The sequence below is a fragment of the Cajanus cajan genome, chromosome 9 (assembly GCF_000230855.2).
Source record: "Cajanus cajan strain Asha chromosome 9, NIPB_CcT2T_4, whole genome shotgun sequence".
Lineage (NCBI taxonomy): Eukaryota > Viridiplantae > Streptophyta > Magnoliopsida > Fabales > Fabaceae > Cajanus > Cajanus cajan.
This window is the reverse complement of record NC_138525.1, coordinates 8,008,902-8,029,155: the sequence shown is the minus strand read 5'-3', so window position 1 is coordinate 8,029,155 and position 20,254 is coordinate 8,008,902. Positions and strand designations below refer to the sequence as shown.

General features: G+C 29.0%; 3 protein-coding genes across 4 annotated transcripts; all 3 read left to right on the top strand.

The window, feature by feature from the left end:
• The first annotated feature begins 3,866 nt into the window (after positions 1 to 3,866).
• On the top strand, positions 3,867 to 7,840 carry LOC109814037 (Radical SAM superfamily protein). The gene is made up of 10 exons (XM_020378362.3): positions 3,867 to 4,151; positions 4,237 to 4,312; positions 4,430 to 4,527; positions 4,994 to 5,095; positions 5,258 to 5,344; positions 5,597 to 5,713; positions 6,044 to 6,147; positions 6,785 to 6,924; positions 7,030 to 7,166; positions 7,273 to 7,840. The coding sequence occupies exons 1-10, from the start codon at positions 3,954 to 3,956 to the stop codon at positions 7,429 to 7,431; spliced, it is 1,218 nt and encodes a 405-aa protein (XP_020233951.1). The 5' UTR covers positions 3,867 to 3,953; the 3' UTR covers positions 7,432 to 7,840.
• A 1,966-nt stretch (positions 7,841 to 9,806) lies between these two features.
• SCL30 (SC35-like splicing factor 30) lies at positions 9,807 to 13,264 on the top strand. Of its 2 annotated transcripts, none has more exons than XM_020378378.3 (8): positions 9,807 to 9,965; positions 10,095 to 10,332; positions 11,070 to 11,237; positions 11,344 to 11,384; positions 12,415 to 12,493; positions 12,576 to 12,755; positions 12,843 to 12,964; positions 13,060 to 13,264. In XM_020378378.3, exons 2-7 carry the CDS (start codon positions 10,103 to 10,105, stop codon positions 12,961 to 12,963), a joined length of 819 nt encoding a protein of 272 aa, XP_020233967.1. In that variant the 5' UTR covers positions 9,807 to 9,965; positions 10,095 to 10,102; the 3' UTR covers position 12,964; positions 13,060 to 13,264. The 2 variants fall into 2 exon arrangements, with proteins under 2 accessions (XP_020233967.1, XP_020233968.1); XM_020378379.3 differs by having other exon boundaries at positions 9,815 to 9,965; positions 10,101 to 10,332.
• A 2,968-nt stretch (positions 13,265 to 16,232) lies between these two features.
• Positions 16,233 to 18,901, top strand: LOC109814038 (16 kDa phloem protein 1). Its single transcript, XM_020378363.3, has 5 exons — positions 16,233 to 16,421; positions 16,766 to 16,831; positions 17,763 to 17,901; positions 18,309 to 18,444; positions 18,635 to 18,901. Exons 1-5 carry the CDS (start codon positions 16,355 to 16,357, stop codon positions 18,686 to 18,688), a joined length of 462 nt encoding a protein of 153 aa, XP_020233952.1. The 5' UTR covers positions 16,233 to 16,354; the 3' UTR covers positions 18,689 to 18,901.
• Positions 18,902 to 20,254: the final 1,353 nt, after the last annotated feature.

Here is a 20,254-nt window from a genome sequence, read left to right as displayed (position 1 = left end):
CATCACATATCGCTTTATATAAATGATATTAATTGAAATAATTAAATTGATATTTTTTAAAATATAATTGTATAATTCAATTACAATCATATAATTGATGTTAATTTACTTATTTATATTTTTAATTACAATCAATACTTTAAAAAAAAATTTGCAGTACTTATGTGATTATTTAATTGATGTTGTTTCAAGTATATATTACTAATTTAATTCATCTTGTATTTATTCACATGATATTGTTTCAATTTTTTAAATAACTTTTAAATTAATTGTAGTCGATACTTTACTAAAATATATACGTAATAGTTGATATTACTTTTGGTATATATTACTAATTACTAATTTGATTGATTTTTCTTCGAGAGTTATTTCTTAATTAAGTTGATAATAAAATATTTTAAATTGAACTTTGCGAGATACGTGTAAGCTGATAAAGCGGAATTCTTCATTTTAGACCTTAGTTTGTTTTTCTTATATTCTTCGGTATAAAAAAAATGAACTTTGCACTTTAGAGCCAATTAAATACCAAACTTCTATTTCTAAAATTTTGAAGTAGTGAGATCAATTCATTAAGTATGATTAAAATGCACTAGTAGATATAAGGAAATTGATATCTAATTGTAATACTCGTTAAATACTAAAATAATAAATAATGCTAACTCTTAAACGTTTAAATGGATAAATGATATATCATCTTATCTTTCATTTGTCTTTGAAAGAGATATAGTACAAGTAATAGATCCTTCTCCAACTTCTTTTGTCAAGAGAACTGATTTCAAATGCTGTATAGGTTGTAGTAGACTTATGACTTGAGTAAATGAAGACAAATTATTTAAGAAATAAAAAATTATTATTATTATTATATATATATATAAATCTATACATAAATATTATATGAAAAAGAAAAATATTTATTAAAGATAAAAGATAAAAATTAGAAATAGTGAATTTAAAATATAAATCTAGAACTGATGTAAATACACTCCTAAGTCCTAAGTCCTAAGTTGTATGTACTTACACTATTGGATCAGCTTCCGTCTCTCAAGTGACAAAATCAATAACTCAAAGGGTGCTGCCATGCACAGTGAAAAATAAAGACTCAAAATACAGCTGGTATCACATGAATGCTTGTAACATTATTCTAAATATATATGTTTGAAAGAATAACAAGATATACCATTACATCATATAAATATCATTCATTCAGTTTCATGTCTCTATAATTCTATTCTATCCTTGTATGTATGATTCCTATAATTCAACACAAACACAATTTATAAACATATCCAATGGCTACACGTAAAGTCCTGCTGTGAGAAAATATACATGCTCTGATAGACGACGAGTTAGTAATATTTAGAAAAAACCGTGCGGGAAAAAATGCTGACATTAAAATAACCAATAATTAAATTTATAATATCATTAAAACATAATTAATTTACATACTCATATAATTATTCATATTTAACTTTTAAATGATTAAAATACATGTGTTTCAATTTTAAAATATCCTTAAATTTTTTTAAAAAAAATCTAATAAAGTATTATATATTAACTATTGTCATTATATTATTTTTTTTAGCGGTGTCTAATTTTCATGTATATGATTTATAACTTTATACATAAACTTTCCTTTCAACTTACAAGAATTTATATATAATTAAAAACTAATATTATATATGATTAAAATTTATAATAAATTATATATAAAAATAAATATTATGTTTGAATATATAAATTATATTTAAAATTTGTATAAATAATTTTTAAAAATATATAAATTATATTTTAGATTTATGATAAATAATTTATATTGTAACAAAATATTAAATTTTTATTTATTAATAATTTATTTAAAATATTATAATTTAATTTATAAATAATTATAATAAATAAAAACTTAATTAGATTAAAATTTAAAATAATCTTTACAAACTCTCTCATTGAAGAAAACTTCTAAAAATACTTAAGTATCAGATAACGATTTGTGCTTAATAAATAAAGATTGATTGATTAAAAAAAACTTGGTTTATAAATTTATATTTATTGTATAAAGGAAATGAAAGAAAATAAGTTATTTTATGCTTATATTCATCGTATAAAAAAATAAATAATAAAGTATATAACTTATTTAATAAAATATTATTTTATTAAATAAATACATATTCATTAATTTTAAAATATATTTAATATTGAATAAGAATAAAAAAAATTAACTCATTCAATAATATTATATATATTATAGTTTTACCAATCAGCACATGAACTAACTTAAATATGGAGTTGTTTCAACTTAACGAATGGTTTTAAGTTCAAATCTTTCTATACATTTATATTAAATATTTGAATAGAATTTTACGACTCATGTTGATCTTACTTACAACCATTTGGTAGAGAATACATATAGAGATGTTAAAATGGGTTATGGCCTGTGGGTCAACCGGCCCATCTTAAAAATGGGCCAGACCGAGCTAAAAAAATAGAAGTTTTATAGTAAGTGGGTATATTTCAACCCGGTCCACTTTCATCCGGGGCGAACCCGTGGTAGGCCGGGTAACCCACCAGCCCACCAATTTTTTTGTAATGAAAATTTAAGTATGATTTGTAGTTAATTTTATATGATAAGATATTGAAAATTTTTATTTTGGACTTTTATCATGATTTGAATTTGATTTTGTATGATGAATTATGACTTATGGCTATTAATGATGCTAATTTTATGACTATTATGTTAATTTATAATTAATTTTAAAATTTGAATTTTGTTAATAATTTTTTTTTTAATTTTTGGTGGGCGGGCCGGACCAAATTTTTTTTTGAGAAAATTAAAAGTATGCTGCGTTAGGTTGGCCCGCTTTAAAAATGGGTCAAGGTGGGCCGACCCATATGGGCCGGGCTGGCCCATTTTGACAGCTCTAAATACATGTGATCTTCTAATGAAATAAAATATTCCTTTTGTCAATGATTGCAGTTTTAACATTTGAAAATTGTTCTAAAATAAAAGATATTTTTTTACTTTTCAATGTAATATTAATTAATTTTTTTTCTAACTTGTCATTTTATAAATTATTCAACCATCACTTAAAAATATTATATTTATTGATAGAATAAATTATTTAGTAAAATTATATTAAAAAAGGTGATGTGATGTAAAATTGAGAGTTCAATATATAATATTCATGTTATAATTAAAAAAAATTAAAATAAATAACTTAATAATTAAAATAATTAAATTTGATAGAGTGTAAAAATTTTGATCTATAGTCGTTACAAGACAAAGAGAGGACAATACCAAATTCATATTATAATCTAAAAAATTAAATAGATGACTTAATAAGTTAAATAGTAAAGTTTTGATAGATGATAATAGATTCTAATTGTAATTTAACTAAATATTTGAGGTTTAAGTATGCTTATATTCTTTTAAATTTAGGATAGATTTATTTTATACCTTAAATTTAAATTTGATATTTATAGTTTTTATAATTTTTTTTAAAAAAATCTATTTTAGATTGTTGTAACCACTCATAATATATTAAAAAGTGATAAATCAATACAATTATATAATATTAATAGAATTTAATATAACACTTTTATTAATAAAATAATAGTAAATAAATTTTGTATAATAAATTTAATAATAGGTGGATTTTATTTCACATATTTACAAACCAAATTTAGTCATAAGAGTTCAAATAAAATTTTATTAAATTACACAGACAAAAAAAAAATTAAATCTAAACAACAAAATTAATTTCACACCAATATTTTTAATATTTACTTAAATCTACCCCTTTGTCGAGGGATTTGAATCCGATATTAAATATAAAATAACTATATTAAAAAGAAAATGTGAGTCTTATATGGATACGGATAAAGCCGCTCCGTCAGTTTGATTATCTTCTCAAAGCTCAAGCGAAGACTGAAGAAGAGAAGGTAAGATCTATTCCATAATGCTGGCGCTACTTCAGCACTGCACCATCTCCATGCCCCTCGCACGTGCGCTGCGCCCTCCCCCTCCTACGCACGTGCGACCTTGTTTCACGGCCATGGTCCACGCACCCGTTTCCCCGCGCGCCAACTCCGACTCTCAGGTTCTCCTCGGCTTGTCCGAGAAGAAGCTGCAACAGCTTGCAATTGACTTTGGTCAGGTAAATTTTTCACCTTTTCCCATTCAATTGGAGCAAACTATAGAACAATGAGAGGTTTAAATTGAATTTTTTTTTTTTTTCACAGGAAAGCTACAGGGGAAAACAACTTTATCATTTTATATACCAGAGGAAGGTCAAAGAAATTCAGGATTTCTCTCAGTGTGGGTATATTCTTTACTATTTTTTTTTGTTTTTATTTGCAACTCCCTCTTTTTTTTTTTCTTTTTTTTTTTTGTTGATTTTGCGTAGGTTGAGGCTTTTGGTTTCTTGAATTTCAGTGCCTTTGGGGTTTAGGAAAGCTCTTGAGAAAGCTGGATGGAAGGTGGGGCGCTCTCCTATTTTCCAAACTGTTACTGCAGCTGATGGAACTGTTAAGGTAAGGGTGTAATCATAGTTCAACAGAACGTTTTAAATTGTGTTTTGATGGATTTTTGTTTTAGTTCCCAATTACCATCTTGTGTTTTGAGATGTCCTCATGTTTGCACGATATCGATTTGGACAAAACTTTCTCTAATTAGAAATGATGTTTATGTCAATAATATCCATTTACATTAAATACAAACTTTAGTAATATACATTTATGCATATTACCAAGATAAAACTGCAATTTGGATTAGAGAACAACACTAATTGTACTTAAAGAATTTTACCTAAGTTTTGTTCGAATCATTATGTGGATAAGTTCCAATTCTTTTTTTTTTGGGCAAGGATTTGAGTTGTTTTGTTTGGGGTTATAAATGGCACTTGCATAAAGTTGGATGTTTAGTTGCTCTTTAATGAATACGATTGTGGGTGTTTCCTTGGTTTTTTACATTTTTTTGGGTTGGCATTTGATTTTGCAGTTGTTGTTAAAGTTGGAGGACAATAGATTGATTGAAACAGTTGGCATTCCGGTTATGGCTGATGATTGTGTGACTCGCCTCACAGCATGTGTCTCATCACAGGTGTCGCACTGGCTCCTGAATCATTAAATAATTAACTGTTGTTTTCCCTCTTTGCTGGAGTATTTGTAAAGTGGATCTGGAAACTATTTTTGTTGTTTATGTGAAAATTTGTGCTGATGTTTCCATTATTTTGTTATCGCCATCTGTTGTTTGGATATTTAGGTTGGTTGCCCTTTACGCTGCTCTTTTTGTGCTACTGGGAAAGGGGGGTTTTCAAGGAATCTCAAGGCACACGAAATCGTTGAACAGGTTTGTGTTGTATCTCATCCATGTTTGTCTGTTGAATCAGTTTGATTTTAGATTACCTGCATGGTTGGTGAAATAGATTCCCAGGTGTATTGAGATTAATTTAAAGAAATTATAGAGAGAAAGGCAAAAGAATGTATAAAGTAAAAATAAGAGGTTTGAACATTGTCATTGCAATTAGGATTGTAAATGTTCTGTAGCAAGCTTGACTTTGTTTACTGTAAGTCAGAAATAAAATTCATCTTATGTGAACAGGTCTTGGCCATCGAGGAGGTCTTCAAGCGCAGGGTGACAAATGTAGTGTTTATGGGAATGGGTGAACCAATGTTAAACCTGAAGGCAGTACTTGAAGCACACCATTGCTTGAATAAGGTGAACGAGTGACTATTATATGTGACATAATTTCCTTCCAATTTCCAAATACTTACTTGTAATTGTAACAGTTTTCTATGATATTGAGAGATCAAACTTTCATGTATTTACATAATGTATTATCTTTCCTTGCGGGTGAAGGGCAAGGAATGTTGTTTGGAGACTTTATGGACTTCCTTTATGCCACGTGGGATTGCATATGTTATTTATCTTCAATAGAAGTGCATACATGCAATAAAATTACGTTCTTACATATGTTCTCTCCTTCAAAACTTCAAGAAGTCATTGTGTCTGCATAATGTGTTCTTATGTAGGATGTGTTTCTTGTAGGATGTGCGAATTGGGCAAAGAATGATTACCATCTCCACTGTGGGTGTTCCAAATACAATAAAGAAACTTGCTTCTTGTAAACTTCAATCTACTTTAGCTGTGAGGTAAATACCTTTGATTTAAATATAATTTAGACCTGCCATTAATTTTACTCTTCATGCTAAGCTAGAGCCCTAGATGTCAGGTAGCAAAATGGAATTTGCATCAGTATTTAGACCTTTGGGATGCCAGCCAGCCACAGTAGCTGGTGCCCTTTATGCTTATAATTTGCTGCAGTTATTTCTTTTGCTTGATTGGTGAAGGTGATGTGTCAGATTTGTTGCGACTAAATAAATCTTAATTGACTCATGACCCTGGTGAAGAAATATCTAGCTCTGCATCTTGAATCTTTATATTATTAGGTGTTGCTCAACACAACTTCATGACATCTTCAAAAGTTGGGATAAATTTTAAACTTCCATCTGTCAATGTGTTTTTTGTTCCATTAACTCATGCTTTTATCCACATCATTAGCACTGCTGGAATGTTGCAAGTGCACTTTCTATTAAGTCAGTTGAAGTATAAACCTTAAGATGGTATTGCTCTTTTTATCATCCTTCCTTTTTTTTTAGTAGAATGCTCTGATAATCTCTTGCTAAACTGATTCCTCTCCCACCTGCTTCAGATATTTTTTTAATGGTTTCTTTCAGATGCATATACATATATTCTAGTATGTGAATCTTCTTTTGTATTTTGCATCAGCTTACATGCTCCTAACCAGAAACTTAGGGAGACAATTGTTCCAAGTGCAAAATCCTACCCGCTGGATGCACTTATGACAGATTGCAGAGATTACTTTCTCGAAACTAGTAGGCGGGTTTCCTTTGAATATGCGCTTTTAGGTATTGGAAGTTCCCATACATACTATACTATTTCCTTATTGTATAGAAAGTTTGGTGGAATACTTATAATGTACATGGCACTTCCTTGGCATTATGTTTGAGCAGCTGGAATCAATGACTCGGCACACCATGCAGCAGAACTTGCTGAATTACTCCATGAATCGGGCAGTGGATATCACGTCAATTTGATACCCTTCAATCCAATAGAAGGCTCTGAGTATCAGCGTCCTTCCAAGCGTGCAGTATGATAATTTTCCTATCTTTTGTTCATTTTAAACATGATTTGGTTCATGGTTTGAGTCATCTTTGTAATTTTGGATGTTTAACCTAAAGTTCCTCATTTCGTAGGTGCTAGCGTTTGCTGGTGCATTGGAATCCTCTAAAATAACTGTTAGTGTACGTCAAACACGAGGACTGGATGCAAATGCAGCTTGTGGTCAGCTTCGGAACAAGTTCCAGAAAACACCTTTAGTCGCCGACCCTTTTGGTATTGCAGTAGCCTGTTGATGGCACAATGTCTGTTTTTTGGTTGTTGATGAGAGGTCTGATGAAGCCAGAGATGAGCATCATATCCACTACAATTATGAACTGATGAAGGTGTTCACTGTTGCTGCATCAGTTGTAATATCAGCTTTCTTGCCATCTGAGAAATTGTGGACACATCTATTTGCTTGTTGGCAATTTTGCTGGAGCATGCAGGCCTGGAGTATTATTTTTTGGACTCTATGGCATCTATATGATCTATACTAGTATACTAAGAAACACACAGCCCACAGGGTTAGGCCTAAACCAAGTGATTCTGAGTCAAGAGGGAGAGATTTTTCCATGCGTTGGACCTCTTTTGCTTGGTATGTATTGATGTAGCAGCTATTGACCCCGCTTTTTATACTCGGTGAAAAGATTTTTACACTATCAAGTATCGACTAATTAGAAATCTTTACACATGATTTTTTAAGTTATTGTTACAAAAGTCAATTATCAACAATCTTGCAAAAGTCAATAAGCACTCGTCATTCAATTCTTTTTTTTTTAATAATAATTCTGAGTTTACAACATCATATAATAAAAATTCGAATCTAATCATAGATGTTAAAAATATTAATCCTATAACACGAGTTTTTTTCTTCTTTTTTTATCATAATCAATTTCTATATATTAAATATAAATCTTTATTTTACACAACAGTATTTTAAGAATTTATTTTTTCAATAAGAGAGTATTTAGAAATGTTTTTAACTTTTTATTTAAATCAAATTTTATTTATCATAATTATTTATAAATTAAATTTTAATATTTTTAAAGTAAGTTATTAATAAATAAAAATAATATTATGTTACAAAAAAATTTAAAATATAATTTATATATTTAAAAATATCTATTTATATAAATTTTATATATAATTTATATATTCAAATATAATATTTATATATATATAATTTATTATAAATTTTAATCATAAATAATAAATATTTAGTTTGTACATAGCAAACTATAATACGTAATAGTTAATTTTATATGGATAAAAAGAGACTTTTACGTTCAACATTTTGTACCTAATTACTACTTGATAAGCCAAATTATCGATCATACAAAACATTAGTTTGTATATATCTTTATGTGTTTAACTACAATTAATGTGTATTTTTGTTTTAATAATTTTCAATAGCAATCAATCTTTTATTATCAAAATTAGGTTTCTTTACCAGATTATCTTCAAATTATTTGCTGAAGTTAATAGCGTAATCATCAATTTACATACGTAACATGATATTCTTCTGCTAAGCTTTTAAAGGAATTTACCGACGATTTTAATTCATTTAAATATATCACGGTTGATTTTTTCTTCTTTTTCTTTTCACTATTGCGCCTTAAAAAAATAATAAGGAGACATCTTTATATAAAAAAATATTAATTATAATCAACAAATTAATTTTTTCTTTAATTCTAATTATAAACAGCAATCATTAATTTTTAAAAACACTCGATGTCAAAAAAATTTACTCAAGAGTAATTTTTTATATAATTATTCTTCTGCTTAGTGATTTTTTTATGCTTATAATTATGATCAAATGTAGTATCATTTAATATTTAATAAATTTATATGTATATTTAAATACACCACAAAAGCATGTGAGACAAAAATTAAGATATTAACTTTATAAAATGTTGATAATTGTTAATCATATTTTTCAATTTTTTTGTTGTTGCTTAGGTATCTTTTGATAAATAAAAAAAAAATAAGTCTTTTATGATATGAAGATCTATTTAAGGATTTGGCTTTCTCAAAATAAGATGCTCTTTGGTATGTAGAGACTAAATAATTAAATTTTTAATCACCTACTTACGAAACATAGCTACTTTACTAGTTATTACTACTTGGGCTCATTTTTTCTTCGTCTAATTTTATGTTATTAATTTGATAAATAAAGGAAATTAATTTTTTATTTTTCAAAATTTGAATATTTTCTTATTAAATTATCAAAAATATACACATAATAAAAGTTTTAAAATGTAATTAATTGTAAAAAATTATATTGACATTAAATTAAAATTCAATTTTTATATTTGACATGCATTTTAAATATATTTAATAAATATAATAAACAATATATAGCAAAAAAAAGGGTAGTCACTTATGTTTATATATCTATTATTTTTATTTTTTTATTTTATTTTTTTCTAATATAGAAATCAAAAGACTAGTTTTTTAAAAATAAAATATGACATTTATTATCAATATATTTTTAACATTTTATTTATTTATTTATCCATTCGCTAGCTTAACAAAATCCCTTTTTATTTTTTATTTATCAAAAGGTTAAGTTGAGCCTAAAATTTTCAAACCGCTTTCTCTTTCTATTAGGATGCGAGAAACAAATATAAACCGCGATATTTAGACATTAAAACGGTGTGCTCTGGTCTCTGTTTAGGGTTTTAAATTAGGTTGCGCTCAGAAGTCAGAACGATTCCTAGAAGAACAGTTTCGTCTCTTTCTCCTTTTTCCTGTACGAACTCGCAAGGTTTCTTTGTCCTCACTCAAGGTAATCGCATTCTTATTCTCACACCATCTTTTCGCAATTTATTGTTTAACTTTTCCACATAAAAAAAAAACGAAGAAAGCGCGTTGGAGTGTTCGACTTTGGTTGTGACGATTGTTAGTTGTTTGTTAGGGTTAGGGATGCGGCGGAACAGTCCAGGATATTACAGTCCTCCGCGGCGAGGATACGGTGGCCGAGGAGGAGGCTCCAGTAGGAGGGGATACGGTGGAGGCAGGCGCAGGGATAACAACAATGGAAGCCTCTTGGTTCGGAACATTCCTCTCGATTGCAGACCCGAGGAGCTTCGTGTCCCTTTCGAGCGATTTGGGCCTGTTCGCGATGTTTACATTCCCAAGGATTATTACACGGGGTGAGTCAACCACATATCTCAACTACCTAGCCTTTGTTTCAGATTAACATTTTTTTAAGGTTATGTTTGTGTTTTCTAATTGGTGGGAGGTTGTTGAGTAGTTAGTTATTTCAGGGTGTCAAAGTGCAGCTGGGTGAAGATGTTAGTCTTGATTTTGTTGATTAAGTTTTTTTTTTTTTTTTAATTATTGGATTGTTGAATTGATCTTGGAATGGTTTGTCAGGGGGTATGTTGGTTTGAAATTGTTCAAGTTAAAACAAGACCAAGCCCCAAGTTTGAAGAGGAGATCAACTCACTCTTTTAACATGTTGGTTCCCAAGTTTGTTAGTGTTCATACTTCAAACCAAGAGAAATTATATAATTACACAACACAATGAATGGAAGGTTGGTTGGTTCTTGTCCCAAATTGGAGGCTTCGTGAGGAGGTTTTTTTAGGTTGTGGGAGCTTTGAGTTCAAGTGCTTAGAGTCTTGAAGAATTTTCCAAGTCACTTCTGTATACTAGAGTGTAAAGGAAACCGGTCACAACTAAGCTTTGGATTTTTAGAGGATTTAGTAAATTCAGCATCGGCTGCTGTGTGCGTGTTTCAAGTGTGTAAAGAAAGCTATACTAAGTAATGTGATTGAGGTGGTTTACTGGGGTATGCAAATTCTGCCTAGTCAGCATATTCTACAATCTGTGTCTGCCAATGTTTTTCTAGCAGTGTTAGAATGAAGCTCCACTTTTTTCCCCCTACAGAGAACCTCGAGGCTTTGCATTTGTGCAGTTTGTGGATCCGTATGATGCCTCGGAGGCACAGTACCATATGAACAGACAGATTTTTGCTGGAAGAGAAATAACTGTTGTTGTGGCTGAAGAGACGAGAAAAAGACCCGAGGAGATGCGCCACAGGACTAGTAGATTCAGGTATTTCTTTTGCTTTTTCATGTGTCTGCCTCATGTGATGGATTACAAAACTACCTTGTAGCTTAACTATTCCTCATAAAATGTTTTTTTTTTTTGTATTTTACAGAGGACCAGGGGGCTATGGGGGGCAAAGGTCTTCCCGTTACGGTAATGTTGATTTTAAAATGTATAGCTGGGGCTTTCATCCGTGTTGGATATAAAATTCTATTCCATCCGTAATTGTAATGCATTTTTTTTTCTACTGGTACATTAGAACTTTTGTCTCTGGGTGAATATGAGAATGAAATGATAGTTTGAGAGATGGATGTCTATTCTAATTGAATTGATACTTTTATAATCTTTTTTTTTGCTGCTCAGAATCACTGTTTTCTAGTTATCTTAAAAAAATTGCTGCCATGTCATGATTGTGTCTGTTCCAATAATGAATCTGAACTCTATACCATGGCTTATTTTAGTCAGAATTAGCTTTAGTGGATTTAAGCCACCCCTTTTTTTAATTTTATGTAATCAGATGTGTAGAACAATGGTGTTAATTTGCTTTTTATAGTTCTGTAGACTTTATACCCTTGGTTCTATTATCATAGTGATAGTAGATTTCTCCAGTTATTAATTGTAAGGATTTTGGAACCTACATGATATGTTCTTATGTCTTTAAAAGCTATTTAAATTAACATTGCAAGTTTAGTTAGCTTACCGAAAATCATCATAAGCACTTAAGCCTGCTGCCTAACTGGAGTGCTGGATACCACCAATGATTGTTATGATGTGGATTCAGACACTGCTAACTTGCCAGGGCGGTGATTGCTGGCAGCCAATTTCTCATAATGCTTTTATAGCTCATGTTTTGTTAGTCATGACTTGTATGTGCATAACTTGCTAGTTTTCTGGTAGCATGGTGGGAACCTTTCCTGGAGACATGTTTTTTCATAATATTCTGACTCCCATTCTCTCTCAAATTTTGGTTAATCATTTAATTGATTAGGTTGCACCTTTTAATAATTCCAAATTTTCATGCATCTTGTTAAATTCAGAATTAATAACTAGTTAACTACTTTATGTGATGCTTTCGTTTATTTGAAGAAATGTGCAATATTCAAATTTTGTTCTTCTGTTGGCCCCAATGTGAAAGGGCATTGCTTTACATTTCTTATCCAGAGTACTGGTTTTTGTTTATCAGGGCGTTCCCGATCTCGCTCAAATACCAGATCGCGCTCACCACCTTATCACTCTGGTTCTAGAAGTCGATATCGCTCAAGGCAAGTTTCTTCGAATTGTCTTCTCCTTATAGTCCATTGAAACATGTAATCATGGTTTTAATTTTAATTTGACACTAACCAGGTCCTATTCTCCCGCTCCAAGACGGCAAAGTGATTACTCTGTTTCCCCTAGGAGGCACGCAGAGCATCCTAGATCACCAAGAGGTCCTCCTGTGGAGCGAGATGGTGATCAAAAGCGTAGGTCCTATTCTCCTGCTTATGGCAATGGTATTGAACAGAATCAAAGCAATGGATATGCTGAGTGAGTATAATTATTTTTTGGTTTAGCTTCTTTACTTGACTTTGTACCCGGCTCTCCCCCCACACTTGTTTGTTTCACTATGTTAAGGAAATCTATGTACAAGTCTGAAGCTGATCGTGATCGAGGCCAGTGGAAGTCTTCAAGATCACCCCTTGGATCTAGATCTAGATCAAGATCTGCTGATTTGTCACCTAGGCGTGGAAGATGAGGTAAAATTTCACGAGTAATTTTATTATTATTTTTTACATTGGGAAATTGGGCTTTCCTTGGGTTTTAATTTGTTTTGATGGTTTTTATCATGCAGGTTGCAGGTCGCTGGCAATGTGCTGCTGGGCTTCTGTATATCTGCAATTTATCACGACATTTTTAAAAAAACCTGTATTTTGCGGACATGATGGATGAATGTATAATAATTGTCTTGATGTGCGTGTTCTTTCTGGGACAAGTTGAACTTGTTAGAACATGGTCTACAACCTTGAATGATGAATTACCTTGAGTTTGTTTTATGACCCCATGATTCAATATTTAACTGCTGCGGTTGTATGAGCCTGTCACACTGAGCACAAATTGCAAATTAAATGGTTAACTGCACTCGGAAGGAATTTGGAAGTGAAATTTATACCCTAGTTTGGTAACGAGTGCTTGCTTATGGACGGATGGTAGGCTGGAAGAGCAAGACATCTCTCAGGGTTTTACCAACTTTATTGTTGAATATTTATATATAGAGACAAATGACTTGTTTTAAGAGTAAGTTTGCATAATTTTATTACAAAAAATTCATGTTTTATAGTTAGTTTTAATGATTTAATTGTTAAATTAAAATTTTTTAATACTATATATGTAAATTTTTAAAAAAATTTATAAATAATTAAATATTTTGTTTTATTAATTTAGATTAATGTATAAAAAAATATTTTTATGAAAATGTCAATTTAATATAGGACATGAATCATTGATTCAAGTAAATTTAAGTAGTTTTATTCTTTAAGTAATATATATATATATATATATATATATATATATAATAGATGGTGTAGAATTTTTTCCCCTTTTTCCATTTACCGGTGTAGAATTTTTCCCCCTTTTTCCATTTACCTTTCCCTTCTCTTTTATTGTCTTCCTCTCCTCTCCTCTCTTAGCTTTATAGTCAAACATCAACTAGGATAACTCTTATCTAGACCTTATAAAGCTTAGCTAGCTTTTATTTTGCAAATTAATTTTTGGTTGAGTTTAATTAGATTCAAATTTATATGCTAAAATTAGAATAATGAATTTTTTTTTATTCGTCCCTGGAGTATTCACCGCTGATAGCAATGACTAATTTTCTTGTTACTTTGGAAGCACCTCAAAGGGTGGGATAGCTGGTCCTAAAATTTAATGCTAAAATTTAATGCGGTTGCATACACAATCTGATCTTGCTTAGAAATAATGAATTTTAGCACACGTCCAAGGGAAAATTCTCATTAACAATCATTTTTCTATTTTTCAGTTACTTTCTGAATGCAGAAGGGTCCATAAGTGGCAGTGTTTTTGAAACTAACCTTGATTTTTAATTTCTCTATCTCAGTCGTTAATAAAGTTATAAAAATATTTTATCTCAGTAACTTATTGTGTTTTCTTTAATTTTCAGTGAATAAAAATGTGGTGTGTATATAACTAAAATTACTAAAGTAATTAAAATTAGAAAATAAACGAGAGAAATTTATATTTAATGTCTTAAAATTTTAATTTATGTTATTATGATTTTTAAGGCGATGACTACAGTAAACTCATATATGGTTCATCGGTGCATCAGCCCAGAAGTGCTATTATAATAATGAAGAAAATAGTTAGAGGTGTAGATGCTCAGCCACTATTTTTTTTCTTCTTATTTACTTAGTATTTTAAAAATTAAATTTATTTATTTAATATTTTATTTTAAATAAATTTATTAATACTAAAATGATATTTATTTATTCTAGTAATTTATTTATTGTTTTATAATTTTAACTTAATTTTTATTAACATATAAAAATAATATTTACTCACTTTTATAATTTATTTATAATTTTATATTTTTAAATAAGCTTAAATAATTTATTAAAAATATTTTCTTACTGTAGTGTACTTTTTGACTGGTGCAACGGTGAATCATTATAACCGGCGCTGATAATTAAATAATAAGATGCATTAAATATGAAACTGTTACGATGTCATGTTGAATATAATGCTAAATATGAATTTTCAAATTTAATAAATATTTAAAACTGCCAAAGTAACGTTCGTTGTTATCTTCATTTGACTCAGTTATAGCATGCCGTGTGATTTATTCTATACAAGTCATCCTCTGGAACCAAAAGAAAAATGGAAAGACGTGGAATAACGTAGGTTCCGTCATTTTCATTTTTTTTAGTTAAAATTAAAACTATTTCACTCGTTTTCATGTTACTTGTGTGACACGAGGAAGGCTTCTAGAAACCAAAAAAAGGAATTTAGTTTATACTTGTTTTTACACTAACAAAATCATTTTTTTTATTTAAATAATATTCAGAATATAATGAAAATTTTCATTATTAATGTTTTCTGCATCAAATGAAATAGAATTTTTCGTTAAAAAATGAGTTATCAAATTATTTTTATCTTTTACTATATTAAATGATAATAGAAGGAGAAAGCTTTATGAACCGTCTAATTTGTAAGAATTATATCACACTCAAAAATATTTTTTCATTAAAATAAATTTAATCTACTATTAATTTGTAATCTGATTTAATAATCACATTATGAAGTTAGTGTACGGGGAAAGAATGCAATGCAGTACTTATTTTTTTCTCTTTTTATCGATATATTCGTTTTGATAAAGATAGTTTTTATTTGTAAAAAAATTATCTCTTTCATTCTTTAAACAAGTTTCCATTCATGTGATTTCTTTCTTAATAAAAAAAAAATTGCATCATAATTACACTTCAATTTAGATATCTACACATTTAAAGAAAATTTCATAATCTACATAAAATTTATTTGATATTCACCAACATTCAATATTTTGTTAGCATTTAACCAATGGAGAGTAAAATTTGTTTTAATTGTTATTGCATCTACTTGTTTATACATTATATTTCACACCATTTCATTTCTTAAAATACTCCACATAATCATAAATTTTTTTTTGATATTTTAATAATTATCCACTTAATTTTAAAAATAAATTCCTAAATGACAGTTCAATATAGCTTAATTAATTTGTAACCACAATTCACATATGTGTCGGACTTCAAATTCTTAAATTAATTAATGATAAGTAGATATATTTTAAATTTTTTTATAACAATTTGAATTAGTATGAAAATTATTTAATATTATAAAAATATAAATGTTTTTATGTGATATGAGAAATTTCCTGTAAATATACACAGGATTTGAGTTTTTTCACCATAAATTTTAGGTCATACATGACAAAGATTTTCTTTTCAATCACAATTTTTGACGTGAGGGAATCTATTTAGAGGTTTATTCATTCGTCCTCGTTTGTATCACAGGATGCTCATTTTGACTTTTAAGGTTTCTTCTTGCATGTAAACCAAACCAAACCAAACCAAACCAGAGAGAGAGAAAGAGAGATGGCAATTGGGTTCATGGAGGTGAAGCTGGTGAAAGCAAAGGGTCTTCAAGGAACTGATCTCTTTGGTACATTACATCTTTTCCTCATATTTTATTTCTTTATTTCCTCATATTTAAGCATTTTCTCTTTCTAAAAATGGGATTTTTCTCAACATTCATTTTTCCATTATATTCAACTCCTTGTTCAGCCTCGATCTGAGTCTTCTCACATCTCAATTCCTCGAGTCCAGTTTAGCTTAGATGGACTCAAGGGATTGCCATGATGATTTTCTTCTCGATTAGTTCTTCTCCTTCTTACTAGACAACGGAATGAAATTCTCAAATATATACAAGTTTTCATATCATTCTATTCTCTGATTCCAACGAGGTTCTGTTTATTTATTACTTTAATATGTTTTCTTTGTTGATAGCTCGTATGGATCCGTATGTCCTGTTACAATACAAAGGTCAAGAGCGCAAGAGCAGAGTAATTCATGGTTAGTTCTGTGCTCATTAACAAACATGACTGGAAATGCTTAGTATTTCATGATTTTTGTCTGCATGTGCTGAATTGTTGAACTTGGGATGGAGGGATAAGGAAAGGAAACTTTTAATTGTCACCAATTGCCATGATTGCCTTTTGCTGTAGTGTTGTTGTAATGTAGATGACAGCTGAGCGATGTTTCACTTTTGACATACCATTGATAGATACGATTTCTTAAATTGTGTTTTTTAAGTACTTAGGTTCACTAATGTAGTTCATGATTAGCCGGACTTAACCCAAAATTGAATTACTTATAGATAGTAGTTAATTTTCCCAAAATAGCAGAAGGATCAATTGGAGAGATTTATATATTTGACACACGAGTACTCAGTTTAAATTTCTTTTGAACTGTGTAGTTCATACAAGAAATTGGTTCGTATACACGACCTCAAAACTTATGTCGAGCTTTTCTAACATTTCCACGTGTGAGATTGCAATAGTTTGGTAAAATGAAAAATGAAATATGAACCAAGAATTTTGTTAGATTAGATTTAGCATGAAGGAAGTTATCTGCAAGTTGTATGCTGATGCAATCTGTTGTTCTTCCTTTCTTTTTATATGAAGGAATTAAGTATTTTGTAATTAGATGCTTAGAGCTTAAGAATCTCACGCAAAAAGGGCACCTGAATTAGAATTAAGAGCTCTGTCAGACATGGGATTTTCTTTCCATCATTTCTGTCCTCTCCTCCTTCCTTTCCTTTGTGTTTATTTCCCTATTTCCTTTGTTGAAGATGAGCAAGCAAAGCATAATAAGTTTGCTTTCTTCATACATTACTAGCCTTAAAGTAACACAAATGCTAATAAAAACTGTGCTGTGAGGGACTTTCATTTTCTTTTTTCCATTAATAAGGTTTTTGGCTAGTTGACTTTATTTAATAATGCAGAAGGGGGAAGCAATCCAGTATGGAATGAGAAATTTGTATTCAGAGTCGAATACCCTGGATCAGGTGACCAATACAAGCTCAACCTTAGAATCATGGATAAGGATGTATTTTCTGCAGATGACTTTGTTGGCCAGGCTACGTAAGTTTTCAATAGCTTCTCAAATTAAGTGCATTAGTAATGATGATTTGCTCTTATTGACCAAGTGTTTGTTTAGATATAAGTTTATAAAAGTTTTTGCAAACTTTTTTACTGAAAATAAGGATTTTTTTAACTAATAGAGAAACTCTTTAGAACGCTTTTAAGCTCGTACTCGAAAAGATTCTAAGTGCAAAATGATGTCTTGGTAGTTTCTAAAATTTTCTTGGTAACTTTTGGATACGGAACTTATTAAGCATTTTGATTACTTTATATCCACCAATGTAGGGTGGCACAAAATGTAAAATGAGAAGGACACCCTACAGGATCATGAGAAAAAGATCATAAAACATATCCTTACATTTATTTCTTGCTCAGATAATAATGAAGGGTCAATTTTCTGTATCCAGAATCTATGTGAAGGATTTATTGGCAGAAGGAGCAGAGAATGGATCAGCTGAGCTTCGTCCTCAAAAGTATAGTGTGGTTCGAGCTGACCAATCTTATTACGGCGAAATTGAAGTTGGTATAACTTTCACCCGAAAGGTAACCTTTTTATAGCTTGAAAGTAGTTATTTTTTGTTAGGCAAATAACTGCTAAGAATAAGAGTTTGAGTTCATATAAAAAGAATGCTAGTTATGATGCAAGATGATAAATTTGAAATAAAAGCTAGTCAATATGAATAATATGAAATCATATTTGGAGTTTCTTTGATGTTGTTCTTGGAATTCACAGGAAGAGGAATTTAATGATGATGATGTTGGAGGATGGAAGGAAAGTTGCTTTTAGTTCATTGTGCTTCAGATATGGATTTTGGAGTGGAACATGGAAACAACTCTTGAAGTCTTTTATGTCGTTGAATATGCATAGATTTTGAAATCCCTTCTAGTGCTTGTGATGTGATGAAAACATTTGACATTAACATAGTTGTTCATGAGTTTAATCATACATTTTGTAATCATCAAACAGGGAGTGAATGTACATAATAATCATTACTTGGAACTCTGGTCTCTGATTAAAACTCTGAAATTATCTTTTTCTGTGTGTTTGCTTCCCATAAATCTTCATTTGGTAACAGGTAATTAGGTGGCAGATTTTCCACTACAAATGCTCCCTTTGAACTTGATTTATCTACATAGTTTTGAAAGTATCTTTGAACTTAATTTATCTACTTGGTTTTGGAAGTATCTTTGAACTTGATTTTTATGTTTAATTGTTATATAAATACAGCGGGAATCAAATTACTCGAAGAGTAATTTTTTAAAAAGAGTTATTTCACTAAACATATTATTGTATATATTAAATTTTAACAATTTAATGGTTAAATTAATTTTTTTAATGAACAAATCAACTCTACAAAATTTAAAAACTACTTGATATCTCATTAACTAAGTTCAAATTTTAAAATTATGATACTTTGTTATATAAACTCAAATCAACTTATAAAATATTTTATAATTATCCGTCAATTTGAATTAATGAAATGAAATATTAAAATAATTTTTAAATTTCTTTAAAATTTTTAATCTTAATTTATACATTAAGAATTTTTAATTTAACGGTTAGAATTAGATCGTTAAAATTTGATGTAAAACATTAGTTATTAAGAATAAGGGAATCCCTTTTATTATGTTTTAATTTATATATAAAGATAAGATTCGCCAACACTATCATTACATTTTTATATTTACACCAAATTTAAATAGTATACAATTATTTAAATGATTTATAATATCATAAAATAGAGTAATTTAAATATATTTATCAATTAATTAAAGTTTTTGAATTGATTTAATTTCTTTAACTTTATGCTTTAATTATTTGTGAAAATCATTAACATAAATTATAACATTATTTTTACATAATTTTAATTATAAATTTTAAAAATTATACTAGGGTGTTAACACGATCAATTTTTTAAACATTGGTATGAATTTATAATCTTTAACATATAAAAAAAATAATTTGACTTGTTATACACATTTTTTTAAGATGATTTTACTCTTAAATTTTTAATTAATAAAAAATATTATTAAAAACTAATTATCCTTGTTAACACAACTTAAACTTGAAATCTTAAGATTTAAAGATTAAATATAGTATCAGTTGATCTAATAAATATTAATAATTTTTTAAAATATTTTTATTAAATAAAATATAAATACATGAAATATATGGGTTCCATTAATTACTATAATCTCGTAACTCTTAATTTAATTTTTATAGATAAAAAAACTTATTTTTTTTATCACATTATTTATTATATTTTTTTTTTCATATATCCTCTTAATATAGATAATATTTTAGGAAAATTGATATGAATAAAATTTCTCAAAAGGGAATGATAAATAAATA

What these genes read in the sequence shown, in the direction of transcription:
- LOC109814037 (XM_020378362.3), top strand. Translation starts at nt 3,954, where the DNA reads ATGCTGGCGCTACTTCAGCACTGCACCATCTCCATGCCCCTCGCACGT. An exon ending in CACACCATTGCTTGAATAAG is followed by an intron (nt 5,714 to 6,043) that starts GTGAACGAGTGA and finishes TGTTTCTTGTAG; the next exon opens with GATGTGCGAATTGGGCAAAG. An exon ending in CTTTGAATATGCGCTTTTAG is followed by an intron (nt 6,925 to 7,029) that starts GTATTGGAAGTT and finishes ATGTTTGAGCAG; the next exon opens with CTGGAATCAATGACTCGGCA.
- SCL30 (XM_020378378.3), top strand. Translation starts at nt 10,103, where the DNA reads ATGCGGCGGAACAGTCCAGGATATTACAGTCCTCCGCGGCGAGGATAC. An exon ending in CCCAAGGATTATTACACGGG is followed by an intron (nt 10,333 to 11,069) that starts GTGAGTCAACCA and finishes TTCCCCCTACAG; the next exon opens with AGAACCTCGAGGCTTTGCAT. An exon ending in CACAGGACTAGTAGATTCAG is followed by an intron (nt 11,238 to 11,343) that starts GTATTTCTTTTG and finishes TGTATTTTACAG; the next exon opens with AGGACCAGGGGGCTATGGGG.
- LOC109814038 (XM_020378363.3), top strand. Translation starts at nt 16,355, where the DNA reads ATGGCAATTGGGTTCATGGAGGTGAAGCTGGTGAAAGCAAAGGGTCTT. An exon ending in TCAAGGAACTGATCTCTTTG is followed by an intron (nt 16,422 to 16,765) that starts GTACATTACATC and finishes CTTTGTTGATAG; the next exon opens with CTCGTATGGATCCGTATGTC. An exon ending in CAAGAGCAGAGTAATTCATG is followed by an intron (nt 16,832 to 17,762) that starts GTTAGTTCTGTG and finishes TTAATAATGCAG; the next exon opens with AAGGGGGAAGCAATCCAGTA.